This window comes from Camelus ferus, chromosome 10, assembly GCF_009834535.1.
Source record: "Camelus ferus isolate YT-003-E chromosome 10, BCGSAC_Cfer_1.0, whole genome shotgun sequence".
Lineage (NCBI taxonomy): Eukaryota > Metazoa > Chordata > Mammalia > Artiodactyla > Camelidae > Camelus > Camelus ferus.
The window spans coordinates 18,983,970-18,999,332 of record NC_045705.1 but is presented as its reverse complement, the minus strand read 5'-3'; the positions used below and the strand labels follow the sequence as shown (position 1 = coordinate 18,999,332).

The window sequence follows — 15,363 nt, the reverse complement described above, 5'->3', positions numbered from 1 at the left end:
TATCAAATGAATTATAACATGTCCTAGTATTAAGATTATTAATAGTAATTTTAATTGCCTTTTTCAAGATAATTGGATATGTTCTCATAAGTATATGGGAAAGGGGGCATTGGGCTAATTAGATATTTTGAACTCAGTTATCTTTAAAATATCTAGAAGTTTAACATATATCCTATATTTCAGGAATTTCTTCTTTTAATTAAATGTTTTCTAAGTAGAATTAAAATAATTTATAGTTCAAAAAATCTCACTGAATATCCCTTGATATTCCTCCTTGAGTATTGCTATGATAAAAACTTTAAATAATGGTAATTTTTTATTTTATTGAGGTATAGATGATTTACAATATTATATTAGTTTCAGGTGTACAACATAGTGATTCAAAATTTTTATAGAATATTCTACATTTGAAGTTATTATAAAATATTGGTCAAATTCCCTGTGCTATATGTCCTTGTAGCATTTATTTTATACATAGCAGTTTATACCTCTTTTTGTTTTTAATTGAAGTATAGTCAGTTTACAATTATGTGTTAATTTCTGGTGTATAGCATAGTTATTATACATATATTTATGTTCCTTTTCATATTTTTTTGTTATAGGCTATTACAAGATATTGAATACAGTTCTATGTGCTATACAGTAGGACCTTGTTGTTTATCTATTTTATATATAGTAGTTAGTATCTGCAAATCCTGAACTCCCAATTTATCCCTCCACCTACCCCTTTCCCCCCTGGTAACCATCAGTTGTTTTCTATGTCTATGAGTCTGTTTCTGTTTTGTAAATTAGCTCATTTGTGCCATTTTTTTTAGATTCCACACGTAAGTGATATCATATGGAGTTTATACCTCTTAATCCTCTACCCCATCTTGCTCTTTACTCCTTCCCTCTCCCCAAACAAACAACCAGTAGTTTGTTCTCTATATCTTTGAGTCTATTTTTGTTCTGTTATATTCATTTGTTTTATTTTTTAGATTTCACATATAAATGATAATATACAGTATTTGTCTTTCTCTGTTGGACTTATTTCACTAAGCATAATGCCCTCCAGATCATAAAATCTCACTGATTATCCCCTGAAATTCCTCCTTGAGTACTGATATGAAAAAAACTCTAAGTAATGACAATTTTAAAAATTAAATTTCCACTACCAGTTAGAAAATTATTCTAAGATTTAAGGTTAAGAAATAATATATTATTCCAGTAATGAGTGCTGTTAGATGGGCTTTTATATACCATTTCTGTTAGTTTGAGAAAATGGTACATTTCTAAAAAGAATTCACTTTGGAAATACACATCAACAGCTTTAAAATTGTTCATACACTTTAATCTGGGAATTTAACTTCCACAACTTCTTAAGAAACTAGTCAATGACATGGTTGAAGTTGTGTACAAGAACAATAGCTTTATGTACAATATGAAGCATTTGGAAGCGTTTGGAGCAACTAGCTAGGATATTAAACAAGTAATTAAAAAATTATGTTCTCAACAAATATTTAATAATACAGGAATATTCTCATATACACAGCTGTATATAAACTGATTATTTAATATGGTCACACTTTTGTTTAAAGAAAAGACTATCTCTGTAAAACCATAGATGAAAGTTAGAAAACAAATATTCAAAAATTATAATAATGGCTAACTCCAAGGTTAGGATTTGTAAGGAATTTTATTTTTTTTATACTTTTCTTTCCAATCTTAATGTGGGCATTTCTGTAATAACTGCAGTTATCATCATTCAAATTGTTTTTAGTTAAAAAAGTTAATTAAAATTGTGTACATTTATTATAATGAAAATTCAACTAGTGAAAAAGCAATGTTCTCTTGTTCAACGTTGAATCCATTGTCTTTTTTTAAGTCTGAAAATAGTTGGTACTTAATAAATATTTGACAATTGAATGGTGGATGATGGGATCTGGAATTACCAAAGTGGTTTTAGGAAAAACACATTTGGAGGGCCACAAATGCCCTCCTGTTTATGTTTTATTTATTGTAACAATGGGTGACAGGATAATAAAGTGCTAAGAATATATAAGAACTGCTCTGCTAACCATAGTCCTGGTAACATAGAGTAATGCAAAAGCTAGATGGCTGGATTTATCTTAGTATATTTAGTTTGTAGCATTGTATAATTACAGCTATTAGAATAAAACAAACAAGCAAAAACATTTGTCATTGAAATTCCAACAGGAAAAAAAAATTGAGAGTCTGAAACTCCAGTTCTTAACTTCCTTCCTTTTTTTTCCCCTCCAATTTAACTATTATTTTTATAAAACAAGTTTTGATAACAACTATTACATTACGGAATACAATTGGCATACAACTATTACATTATGGAAGAACAGACTGTTCTATAGTAAGCTATATTTCTATTGACACAAAATTAATTTTAAAAATAATAATTAGTAGTATAATTTCTTTCTTTCCCCTTGCTTATCACTATGTGTTTCTAATTTTTTTTTTTTGTACTAAATTGTGTGAATGGAGCATTTTAATTTGGTCTGTGAGCCCTTTGGGTTAGCTTGTTTGGAAATAGGCTCAGCAGCTACCATTCTCATCGAAGTAATTTTCCACTTGGCAGTACTTTTCACTTTGAACTTCATTGATCCTCCCACACAATCTGGGAGTTTAAGCTAATGCATCTGATCATCACTGTCTGAATTAGGGACCTATAACAAGCCGTGAAAGGAGTATTAAATTATGATGATTCTGTGGCAATCTTAAGCACCTTGTCCACAGTAAAGGAATTATGAGAACATGTCTCTCACCTCGGAATGGCTCTTTCTTAAGTAAACCCAGGAAAACTAAGCAAATCCTAGTTTACCTGGGAAAAAGAGTAGGAGTGGTCTGTGTCTGCTCTGTTCAATTTAAATTCTTTCCTTACTCAAAGCTGAGGTCAAAGTTACTTATTGACTAGAACAGTGACCTTCAAATAGTTTTGCTTACATACTCCCTAATATAATTTTTAAAGTATATACGCCTGTGTACATTTTTAAGTTGACGTTTCAAATTTCTCATTATAAGCTTAAGTAGTTGGAATAGATGTAACTTCTGGTATGCTATGAATACTGACATTTTAAAATAAAGCCGTTAACATCAGTCTTTTAAATATATCTAATAAACATAAATTCTGTATGATTTTTTTAAAAAAACAATTCATTATGAACATTTTCAAGAACAGAAGAAAAAATAGTAAAACAAACTCCTGTGTACTCTTTACCCAATATAAACAACCATCAACTTCTGCCATTCTTATCTATACTCTCACTTTCTTCCTTGAAGTATTTTAAAGCAAATCCCAATCATATTGTATTTCAAAATATCTTGGTTTGTATCTCTAACCAATTAAAATGTTGATATTTATTCTAATAATACCATTTATTCACATCCAATAAAATAATTTCCTTAAGACCAATAATACCGTTTGTGTTCAAATATAACCAATTGCCTCAAAAGTCTATGTCTCATTAAAGTTAATGTTTGTTCACATTTCTCCAATGAAGACATACAAATTGCCAATAATCACATGAAAAAAATGCTCAATATCGCAAGTTATCAGAGAATTGCAAATCAAAGCTACAATGAGGAATCTCCTTGCACAGTCAAATTGGCCATCATTAAAAAGTCCACAAATGATAAATGCTGGAGAGGGTGTAGAGAAAAGGCAACCTTCCTACACTGTTGGTGAGAATGCAGTTTGATGCAGGCATTATGGAAAACAGTATGGAGATTCCTTTAAAAACTGAAAATAGACTTATTCTATGATCCAGCAATGCCACTGCTGGGCATATATCTGGAGGAAACTTTAATTCAAAAAGATAACATGCACCCCAGTGTTCATAGCAGAACTATTTACAAGATCTAAGACATGGAAACAACCTAAATGCCCATTGTCAGATGACTGGATAAAGAAGTTGTGGTATATATATAACAAACTTATGATTACCAGAGGGGAAAGGAAGTTGGGGGTGGTCAGATAAATTGGGAGTTTGGGATTTGTAGGTACTAACTGCTATATATAAAATAGATAAACAACAAGGTCCTATTGTATAGCATAGGGAACTATATTCAAAACCTTATGGCCTATAATGAAAAAGAATATGAAAAGGGATATATATGTATATGTATAGCTAAATCACTATACTGTACATCAGAAATTAAAACAACATTGTAAATTGACTATATTTTAAAGTTTTTTTAAATTATAAATAAAAAATAATGTTGTTCAAATCAGGATGTAAACAAGGTTTACATTTGGTTGATATGATTCTTAAGTCTTTTTTCATTTGTACCAGTTCTCCCTCCCCTTTATTCTCTGTGCCGTGTCCTTCAACTTGTTTCTCTACCTTCTCCTATTTGTCATGAACTAGAAGTTAGATCTAGAGACAATTACATTCAGTATTTGTGGCGAGAATGCTTTATAGACAGTCTTGTGTTTATAATCCCTGTGGAGTCACATAAGGAGAAACAATTTCTGGTTGTCTTATTTTAGTAACATATTAATATGTATCAGCGGTATAGGTGATACCAGTCAGATTCATCTAGTATAAATTTCCCATCACTCTTTCATCTGAAGATGACAAACTACCTGGACAAACATTATCTAGATCCATTATTTCATTATGGTTTGCACTATGGTGATTTGCTAATTCTTCTATTCCATCTGCATGTATTAGATATGATTCTTCTATGAAGAAGTTTCTCATCCTCTATTTGGTCATCTTGAATTATAGCCCATTTAGGAGAGCAGGAAAAGTACACTTACTATTTTTCAGAACAACAGTTTGTGCCCTAGCAAGCAACAAAGGTGAATGATGAGATAATGAAGTTTAAAATTTTAATTTTAGTATTATTAGATACCCATGCATTTTTATATGTTTAATGTTTCTATCTTCTACTTTTTTTGTTCAGAGTATGCCATCTTTGACCAGTGGAATTCCCTTCAAGTTGGTTCCTATATCCTTTGACATTCCCCACTTGTCTTTGATAGCTTCCTTGTTTTCAGGCATGAGAAGATGTCACATCTTAATGGAACAGTTTGGCCCCAGGCCTGAATACTATAGGGATTTTGAAACATCAAAACATTAAAAATATTAACAAGCTCTCCTTAACAGCTGGAAATTTTGCATCCTTCTTTTCCTCCTTAAACTTTTATTTCCACTCTGATTCTTATCTCTTATGCTTGAAAGTCTTTTATTGACGTCTCAGACATACAATAACAACACATTTTTAAAATATCCTGTGACCATAAGGTTGTAAGTGTTGCAAAATTTCCCCAGGATTGATTTTTTTATTATAACTATTTTTAGTATACATTTATTCAAAACAGCATGAATATATTGCCATTTTTGATTTTTTTGAGGATAAAAAGTAAAATTTATTGGAAATATATTTATAATATAGATTAGTGGGGGGGGTTATAATTTCTTCATTAAAAAAATAGTGGAGTTAACTCTTAAGTTTGAAACCCTCAAATGTGCATAAAAGGAATGCCTTTCTTTTCTAGAATGAAAGAATGGAGACTTCCCAAGGGCAAAGTGTAGTTGGGACAGGCAGTTTCCTGGGCAGGTACATTTTAGGATGGCATATATATGGAAGGCAAGATCTGGAAATTGATTTGTTTAAAGCTATACACACTTACATGCCCCTTGGGAAGTCTCCACATACTGTTTGCTGTTGGTACTTAGTGTCCTGACTTGAAGACCATCAAGCTCTCCTCTTTAACAGCCAACACTTAAGTACCTACTGTGTGCCGAGTACATCAACTTTATGAAGTGGCTACTATTCTTAACCCCATTTTACAGATGATGAAACTAATGCACAAAGAGGTTATGTGACTTGTGTCATAGCCAGTAAGTGAGCAGCAGGGATGTAAACTAAGACACTCTCGCTCCAGTGTCCAGGTTTATAGCCACTGTGAACTTGAATGCTTTAAAAAAAAAAAACTGGTGGGAGAACAGATCTAGAAATATGAGAGAACTCATATCCATATAAAATTGTTAACAGATGGAAAGCAAAGAAAAATAGTAGTTTTTCAGTGTCAGTAAATAAGCTCTATATGTGTTAATAAAACATAAAATAGTGCCTTTTTCTATTCTTTGCTAAAATATTATGGTATTTAGTATCAGTCTAACTAAAATTAACACATTTTTATTTCTTTAATTTCTAATTAACAATTAGTTCTCATTTAATTAGTAACATGCCATAATGTTACCTGAAAACCTATTGTTTTCTTAACCTGTTAATATGTTCTACTTCTAGTGAGGATAACACTTCTTTTTAGTATATGTGAGCCAAAGCGAGCACTGTAACACTGTTCTTGTAGTAACATTACAGAAGAAATACTGCACTTAAGTATGGTAATGATTTCACACTACATAACTCATTCCACCTAAAAGCATCCAGAAAGTGTTTTACGTAGAAGAAAAAAGCTATAACCATTACTAAAATGATTACTTCTTTTGGTGAAGATTGGGATTGTAATCATGCATAAGTAAAAAGTAAAGCTATTGCTGTATTTCAAGAGATATTTTTGAATAGTTTGGTGCAATTGTTTTAATTTTTTAATAATTGAATTATATAACAAACACACCAGAATATTCAAGGGATTTCATTCTGCAAGGTGATTTACTCTCTATTCATGTAACTTTTCCTTGCTATACAAAGCTGGATTTTTTTTTCACTTTTAAGCATTCCCTAATTGGGGAAGACCTGATCTATGAAAAAACTTAACAGGCAGTGGTTGTTGTGGGAGCCTGTGAGGAGAATCTCAGCCCTCCTATTCTGAGACATTTCAAACGGTAGGGAGAGTGTGAAGGAGTGCTGGGCAGAGAAAAGTACCTTCTCTTTTAAACTACATAGAGAGAGATACCTTTTCTTATTTTGACAGTGACTCAGATTCACCTAACATTTAATGAATGTCTACCATGTGCCAAGTACTGTGCCAGACACTTTCATATTCACCGTTTTGGTTATTTAATCCTCATAACCATGTGATAGTTGGTTTTGCAAATAAGAGGACTGAAGCTCAGAAAGATTGTAAGACTTAAGGTCCCATAGCTAGAAAGTGGCAGAGAAAGACATAATACTTGTGAGTATGTTATATTATAGTTCTTATATTCTTCCATAAGCTTAATTAGCAGCGAGTCTTGAATAATACTCTTTGGGCTTCCTGTCTTGTAGATTATCTAAGAACCTTAGTAGATAAGTCATAGTTCAAAAGGGAAGTCTTCCAGATGCCCTCTCCCAAATGAGAAGACTATTGGTCAGCTTGTCTCTTTGTGTTGCTGGTGCTGTTGGTGTTGCTGCAGTTGCCATAGCTTCTTCCTGACCCACATCAATACTGCTAATCCCGTTGCATCCATCATCTGACTGGCTCTACTGGCCCATGCTTCAGGAAAGTCTTTCTGACTCTAGTTCGAGCTTAACCTTGTAGACTGACATGGTCTTTGAAACAGGGGTATCAGGGTTCTCCATAGAAACAAAACCAACAAGATGTATGTATGTGTATGTATATACACACATAATAATTAACGTATACATTAATAATATACTGACTATATATAGAGACAGACAGACAGACAGACAGAAAAAGAGAGAGATTGAGTTACTTTAAGGAATTGGCCTGACTGGGGAAGCTTGGTGAGCCTTGAAGACCCAAAGCCCCAAATTAGTGGACTCTTAGATTTAGATTCCAAACCATCCTAATGTTCTCATTTCTGCACTCTAAGCCGATATATATTTTAGGTTTTTGAAACCAACTTAGTTCAAGGAATATTAGGAGTTTCAGGATTAGGTTCAACTGCAATCAGTAAAAATCCAAGTTAGCATTGTTTGAACAAGCTAGAAATTTATTTCTAACGTGAATGTCAAGATAATAAGTATTGGAAAATATTAATATATGGGCAAATCAGGACATTGAAATTTTGATGCATTTGATGCATTCTTAACAAAGAAGCCAAAATTATCTTTTTTTAAGTTATATTACTCCTCCGCCCCAAACACTCCATGGGATCTCTAATTCACTCAAAGTCCTAATAGTGTCCTACAAGGCCCTGTTATCTCCACCACACCTCACCCCCTGCCCCCACTGCCTTTCTAACTTCATCCCAGCTGCATTCCTTCTTGTTCATGTATTCATCTACTCCTGCTGTTTCTCACACCTGCCGGGATACCCCACCTCATGGCCCTCTCACTCTTTCCTGGATATTGTGTGGCTCATTTCCTTGCCTCTTTCAAGTCTTTGCCCAGATATTACCACCTCAATGAAGCCTATGCTGACAAACCTATTTAAACTTATAATTCACTTCACCTCCATATTCCCAATATGCCCCTCCTGATCAATTTTGTCCATAGCATTTATCATTTAACATTTTACAGTGTACTTATTTCTTATGTTTATTATTTATCATCTGCCCCCACTGAAATGTAAGCTCCAAAGAGCATGATTTTTTTCTGCTTTGTTCACTGAAAAATTCTGAGCGCCTAGAACAATGCCAAGTACATTGTAGGTGCTCGGTAAATAACTGGATGAATGAATGTGTTTATTTCAGAATATCAGAAAAATGGTAAAAGTGCTTTTTTTTTTAATTACCTTACAAGTAATATCCTTCCCTTAGTACTGGTATGTCATGTTGCCTTCGGACTCCTCCTTACCTTAGTGGGATACATCCGACATGAGATTTTGTAACTATTTTTATCAGAATTGTGAGTGGGTGATTACACCTTAGAAAGGACCCTATAACATTCTTTGATATTATTTCTTATGGGCGTATAGTATTGGTCTTAAGAAATTTTAGGTTGTCTGTGTGCACTATTCAAGATTTATAGATTACAAATAAGAGGATCCCAACTCAAACTAGCTTAAACAAGCAAACAAACAAAATGGAGTCTGTTGCCTCACATACCTAGGAAACTCAAGAGCTGTGGTGGTTGTTAATAGCTGCGTTCAAGGATTCAGATGTGGTCGTCAGGAGTCTCTTTCACTTTTTAACCTCTCTCCATCTGTCATTTTTTTCTCTCATCTGTTTTTACTTCCATCTCAATGGTAGAAGTTTACATTGTTCTTAAAGCTAGCAATCCTAGAGAACAGGGCACTACTTCGTCTTCTCCATCAGAACTGATTTAGCAATCCCTGTGTCTGGGGAGGATACTTTCATTGACTAACCTTGAACACACCTACTTCCCTGCCAGGAAAGTAAGACCACATACTTCTCATCAGAATCAGGAGAAGGGTAGCTTCCAGAAAACGAAAGGATAAACAGTAGACCGAAAAAAAAAATGAGGAAAAAAAGACATTGTGTTGCACTTTTCAATAACATAGTCCTCATGTTGTTTGTATAATTAGCTATTTTCTAGCAAACATCAAAATTAAAATAGTTTGCAACTATTTTATATAATTTTTTTCTTAAATAGGATTATACCGATCAAAGACTTAGATTCATTAATTTTGTCTTCCTTTAAGCTCTCATCTGTTCATTTCTAGTGAGATTTCATTTAGCAACTGCTGCATGGTCTAGAACATGATGAGAAGTAAATTGTGATTAATACCCAGCCTCAATTTATAACCCAGGAAGATTTTACATTTTAAATTAAATAACATTCTTCCTCATTTTTAGCTGTAAATGGCAGAAGATCACAGAGCAACACTTTCTCAGTCTTCTTTATCACCCTTGACCGAAACCTCTGAGGTATCACAGCAAGGCAACCCTGAAGGCACCTTCAGTGGGGATACCACTCACCCCAGTTACAAATACATTTCAAATGATGTACCAAGGTAAGAATATTATTTCAGCAGCTTAAACTGACTTCTGAAGGGGAGAAAAGTGCTAATACAAAGTTTTCTATGTAAATGCTCAATATTTGGTGGAGATGATATCAGTAATAACTTGGAGATCTGATGGGCTGGAAGGTTGTTGCCTGGGTTAGAGCCCTTCCATTTTTTTCTATTTAATGGGAAGAAAAAAAATAGATGATGCAATAAACAAATTATTTTCTAGAGTCTCATTTGGATTGGTAGTATACTGATATAATGATGACAAGGCAGATAATATTTGCTATATGCCAGTCGCTGTGCTAAAAAGTGCTTAACTACATTATATCTATTTAGTTCTCCAAACAACCCCAAGAGGAACATAAGGCAGACAGTGTTTTAGATATCTCCATCTTACCAAAAAAGCCTAGAAAGGTTAATTAACTTGACCAAGATCACACAACTGATATGTAGAGAAGGTACAGTTTGAACCTAGAGGGATCTAATTACAGCCAGAACTCTTAACTATTAACTTCTACCACATTTCTTAGACATACAAAGCAGAGGAGATGGAAGTATTTTTCTTGTGTTTTTTTTTTTCTCCATTAGAAATTCTAGTGAAAGAATGAAAAAGTATCTGTCAGATATTGATAAGCTGTTGGCTGGTTAAAGGTGATGATGCCATGGTCTTTATGGTAAAAGGAAAATGTAGACTATAAGAACATTGAAGAAAATACTTGTAAATTAGAGATTATGTTAATCTCCTTATAGAAATGCTTGATCATATTACATCTTAGGACAGTATGATTGTTTTTTGTGTTACTAAGTTTAAGTGAAAGTGAAATCTGGACTTTCAGCTAAGTTTTGTCTTGCCTTATTCCTCTGAGCTATGAGTGCATATTCTTAGCACATGAGACCATTGACACAGTGTGCTAGATAAATGGCTAGATAACTTTTTAGGAAATCATTACCTAGTAGTTATATTGTTGAGAGTAAATTTCTCATGATAGTGTTCTTTCAATAAGAGAATGGGAAAGATTTTCTGAATAGGATTTTTAAGTAGTCCTTTGTACAAATGTAGCCAATGCTAAATAATATACTGTGTATTTGCATTTTTATTGCCTCTAGAATTTATTTTTTAACAATTTTCCATTTCAAAATAGTACTGTATTTACATTTTATTTGTCTATTTATTTATTTAATCTTTTTCGGGGGAGGAGATAATTAGGCTTATTCATCTATTAATTAAATGGAGATACTGGGGCTTGAACCCAGGACCTCGTGCATGCTAGGCCTGCACTGTACCACTGAGCTATACCTCCTTCCCCTATATTTACTTTTTATTCTAACTATCTTTTGTGGTATCTTTTGTGAAACTGTAATTTTATTTATTATTTCTTTCTGCTTTTTTCTCATACTCTTTCTTTGATTCTGAGTCCCTTTAACTCTGGTTTTATTTGCCCTTTTAAGAAAATATGTCAGTCTTTGTGTGTGTGTGTGTGTGTGTGTGTGTGTGTGTGACACTTTCCTACAGCCTGTTTTTTATAGTTTGTTTCAGTGTGCTTTTTCTATTTATTTGTCTGGATCGTAGCTTCTTTTCTGTCACTGTTGTCTGTTACCATCAACTTTGATTATGATGTACCGAGAAAATGAAGTAATCCTCTTCTTGGCAACAGAATGGAAAGTAAAAGACAATGCCCAGAGGTCTTTTACTTCATGAAAAAGAAAATGATGAATTTCAACCTGAAAAGGATCAAGTTCATACAGGCTAATGGTAGTCTAACATCTGTTGGTATTAATATGATTATCAGAGGGAGGCAATTTTCTTTATAAGACATTTTCCCCCTGATTGAGGTTAAAACTTCTCTTGTCTCATCCTTTTTTCCTTGCCACCTTTCTTCCACATCTTTGTGATCTTTTTATGAGAAATAATTACTAAAATATAGTCAATTTGTTGTTCCTTTATTTGTATTACAGAGATTGTGCTTTTTTCACTAATTAACACATTGTACATTTTTACAAAATATGCCCACATATATTAAATCCATTCATTGCAACCATACAGTGACAAGTCACTTAATTCTCATGTTATTATCTGATGCTATTAATTTACTTTTTATTATATTTACATTATCTTTCTTTTCTCTCTTTCTTCTGTTCTTACAATGTTTTGCCTCTGTCACTCTACATTACATTTGTTTGAAACAGAGTAAAATCTGCTATGCTGGGAGTCTTACCCCAAAAGAAAACTAATCACCAACAGTGTAACTGAGTTCAACATGTTGTGCCAAAGGTCTGATCCTCCCATTCTGTGGCTTACCAGTAGGAGGTCAGATGCCTGGAAAAGTCTAGCTTCATCCCTAAGGCTACTTTGAGGCAAGCAGCATGATAGGAAATTTTCCTACCTAGCTGTAGGCTGATGTATTCCCAGGAAACCTGGAACAGGGCATCAGCCCTTGAGACATGAGGCAGAATCAATTATTTATTGGTAACAGGTATCTAGGGGCAGTTCTGCTATATTTATAGAAGAAATCTCTGAATGCTGAGAATGCTGAGGTGGAAGATTTCCAAATTAAAACTGCATTTTTAAACTAACAGAATGTTTTAAACAATTAATATCTTTTTCCCACATATGAAATATTTTGTTTTAATAATTTTTACCTGATGATCATCTAAGGATGTAATTTCATGATTTTTACAGTAGAAAGGTACAGTTTTTTTTTTTTTCTGCTTGCAGCTGAGTGCAAGACCAACGTTTTTAGTTCCCTGAGAGGACAAATTATTTTTAGTATATTACATTAGGACTTAAATCAGTTTAAAAGTGAATTGCCAACAACTTTTTATTACAGATTATGTGGGTTGCTTTTTCACAGACAAGTCTTACTTTCAAGGAGACTGACTGCTTAAGCTGTTCATTCACTTTTTTGAGTCATTTTAGTTATTTTGGATATTTTTAATTGGAATGAATCTTAGCCTCTTTTTGAACTATAAACACTTGTTATATCATGTTTTCTAGGGACAGTTTAAGTTTAGTAATTGCATCATTCCAAAGATGAGCTGTCAGGTCCCACCATGGAATGAGTAGCAGAAGGAAGTGAGGGAAACGACGCATCAATGGTTAATAAAGCAGGGCAACACCTTCGCTGTTTTCAACCTCCATTGCCTGACACATTAGACTCTTTTAGTTCATAACCTTTTTTAGATTTTTCCTTCAAGCCTTTAAAAATCTCTACAAATCTAAATATTAACATATTGTTTCCTTTAAAAGTATTAAAAGACCATATTGTTTCCTTTTGAAAATTTAAATTTCCACGGGAAAATCCTTATATAATATCTATAATCTCTCCCAATTTTAGATTTAAGATGTGTACTTTATTTTTTAAATTTTTTTAACGTCTTTTTTTTTTATTGAGTTATAGTCATTTTACAATGATATGTACTTTACTTTTATTCCTTTGTATTTTTGCACAAGCAGAAATAGTATTCTTTTTTTCCCTATGGGTGGGATGATTTATGCTCCAATCTTATACTCTGATGGGCCCTTTACAAATATTATAAACTGTTCTTCTTGTTTAGATTTCCTTCTACAAAAGTTAGCAAGTTCAACTTTTCAAACATTGAGTATCTCCTTTAAGGTATATTTGTAATTTGAACATAGTACATTAGTTATTAGTCAGTCACTGAGTTACAAGTAAAAATTTGACTTGTTATGTGTTATAAAATAACTAGAAATTGCTCTGCAATCAGGATACCTTTACCAACATTTCTAGGCCAAACTAGAATTATATTTTCTTCTGGTGTTTGAAATAAAATTTGGGGAAATTGTTCATGTTTATTGTTACCACTTCTATTATTTACTTTCTATGATGTTCAGATCACATTTTATCTAGCAATTGTAGGAATTTATTTATATCATCAGAGGTTATTCACTTCATCAAGCTGGGGAAAAGGTAGGATGAAGTTTAATGAAATCTTTGTGCTTTGTGAACTCCAAATTTTATACAAGTTTCCTTTCACCAAACATATGTGGAGTTATTTCTTTTATTTGTTTCATCCAGTATTTTAAGCTGGTGATTTATTATTGAATGTACTTAGGGTCATTTTCCTTTATGTTTACATTTTCTTACTTGTATTTATTCCAATTAGAGAGTTTAATTACCATTAAAATGGTAATACGATAAAGATGAGTTTTACAAATGACAACATTAAAAAAAAGAACATAACTCTTCAGGAAGGTTTAAATGCCACAAGAATATAAAGTGAGAAATATATGCTTGTCAAATATACAGTATAAATAAATAATTTAGATGAAAATGGTTGACTACATTTAACAAAAAGACTACCAAATAATGAGGGGCTAAAGAGTGGTTGTTAGATTTGATGTACTTCATTGTATATTGTAAGTAATTGCTATCCATAAAAATTCTATGGCTTCTGTATGAGAGAAAGAGACATTTTGACAGGCAGCGCTGGTATGAAGCGACAGTAAGCACAAATCCTTGGCAACTGTCATTATCCTGCTGTTGAATTCACATCCAAACTATGTGATAACTTAGACCTGCATGCTTGTTATTGAGCCATGATCTGTCGAAGTAGCCACACTTCCTACTCATGAATAGAATTATTAGCCACATGCAGATTTCTGCCATAGAAATCTAAACTCACCAAGAATGCTTTGTGTTTCAAAAAGGGCGGAAAAACCTCCATGGCTTTTTATGCTTATGCTGAAATTTCTGGTGAAATGTTCCTGATTAAGTAAAAGTCAAATTTTTCGAAAATATCATACTAGTTTATTTTTTGGCCCATCATAAAATTAATTCAAAATTAGTAAAGATTCTGAATAAAATTAAAAGTGAAACAAACACAATTAGAAAGTTAATTATGTAAGTTAGACTATCACTAGCAGAGAGTAACAAAAAACTCAACCAAAAGTGACTTTAAAAATGAACGATCACTATCTCACATAACAGGAACTTTAGAGGGAGGGCCATTCTAGGATTCAGTTCAAGGTTCAGCAGTGTTATCAAAGAGCCTGGCCCTTCATTGCTTTCCCTCTGATATCCTCAGAATATCGGCTAGATCCTTGGGTCTGACTCTTCTTACTCGCAAGATGGCCCATCACATGTTCACTCAACAATATCTGACTAGAGAAGATAGTTGTATGTTTAATCACTTATGTCTCTTTTTTATTAGGGCAAAAAACCTTTCTCCAGGAGACTTCTCACTTCTCATTGGCCACAAATGGATCACAAGCAGATTAATTAACCTGCACAGGGCAAGGGAAATGGAATTACCATCATTGGTGTTAGACCATTGAGTATTTATTTACCCACTGGAGCTGATCAGGGAATGCCTTCGATGGGCACATAAAGAGGGTGACTATTCAAACATATCTGAGGCTTTTTATCTAAGGAAAAATCACGAGATGACTCTTAGATAAATAATCAACATCACATGACAAAACTCTTGGCTTTGGCTCCATTATATTTTACTTTTTAAGTGGTGTTTTTTTCTTATCAGTGACATTTTTGTGACACACTTTTACGTTCATAATTATCAAAGAATAATTCCTGCATATTAATCATTGGTTGAGTTCCTGTGGCAAT

At 33.0% G+C, this 15,363-nt stretch overlaps 1 protein-coding gene across 1 annotated transcript in view; it reads left to right on the top strand.

The window, feature by feature from the left end:
- DCDC1 (doublecortin domain containing 1) overlaps nt 1-15,363 on the top strand; it is a 381,196-nt gene that overhangs the window by 12,219 nt on the left and 353,614 nt on the right. The window contains exon 3 of the mRNA XM_032488403.1: nt 9,624-9,781. Coding sequence (XP_032344294.1) covers nt 9,630-9,781 — 152 coding nt within the window. The 5' untranslated portion in view covers nt 9,624-9,629. The remainder of the gene's footprint in view (nt 1-9,623; nt 9,782-15,363) is intronic.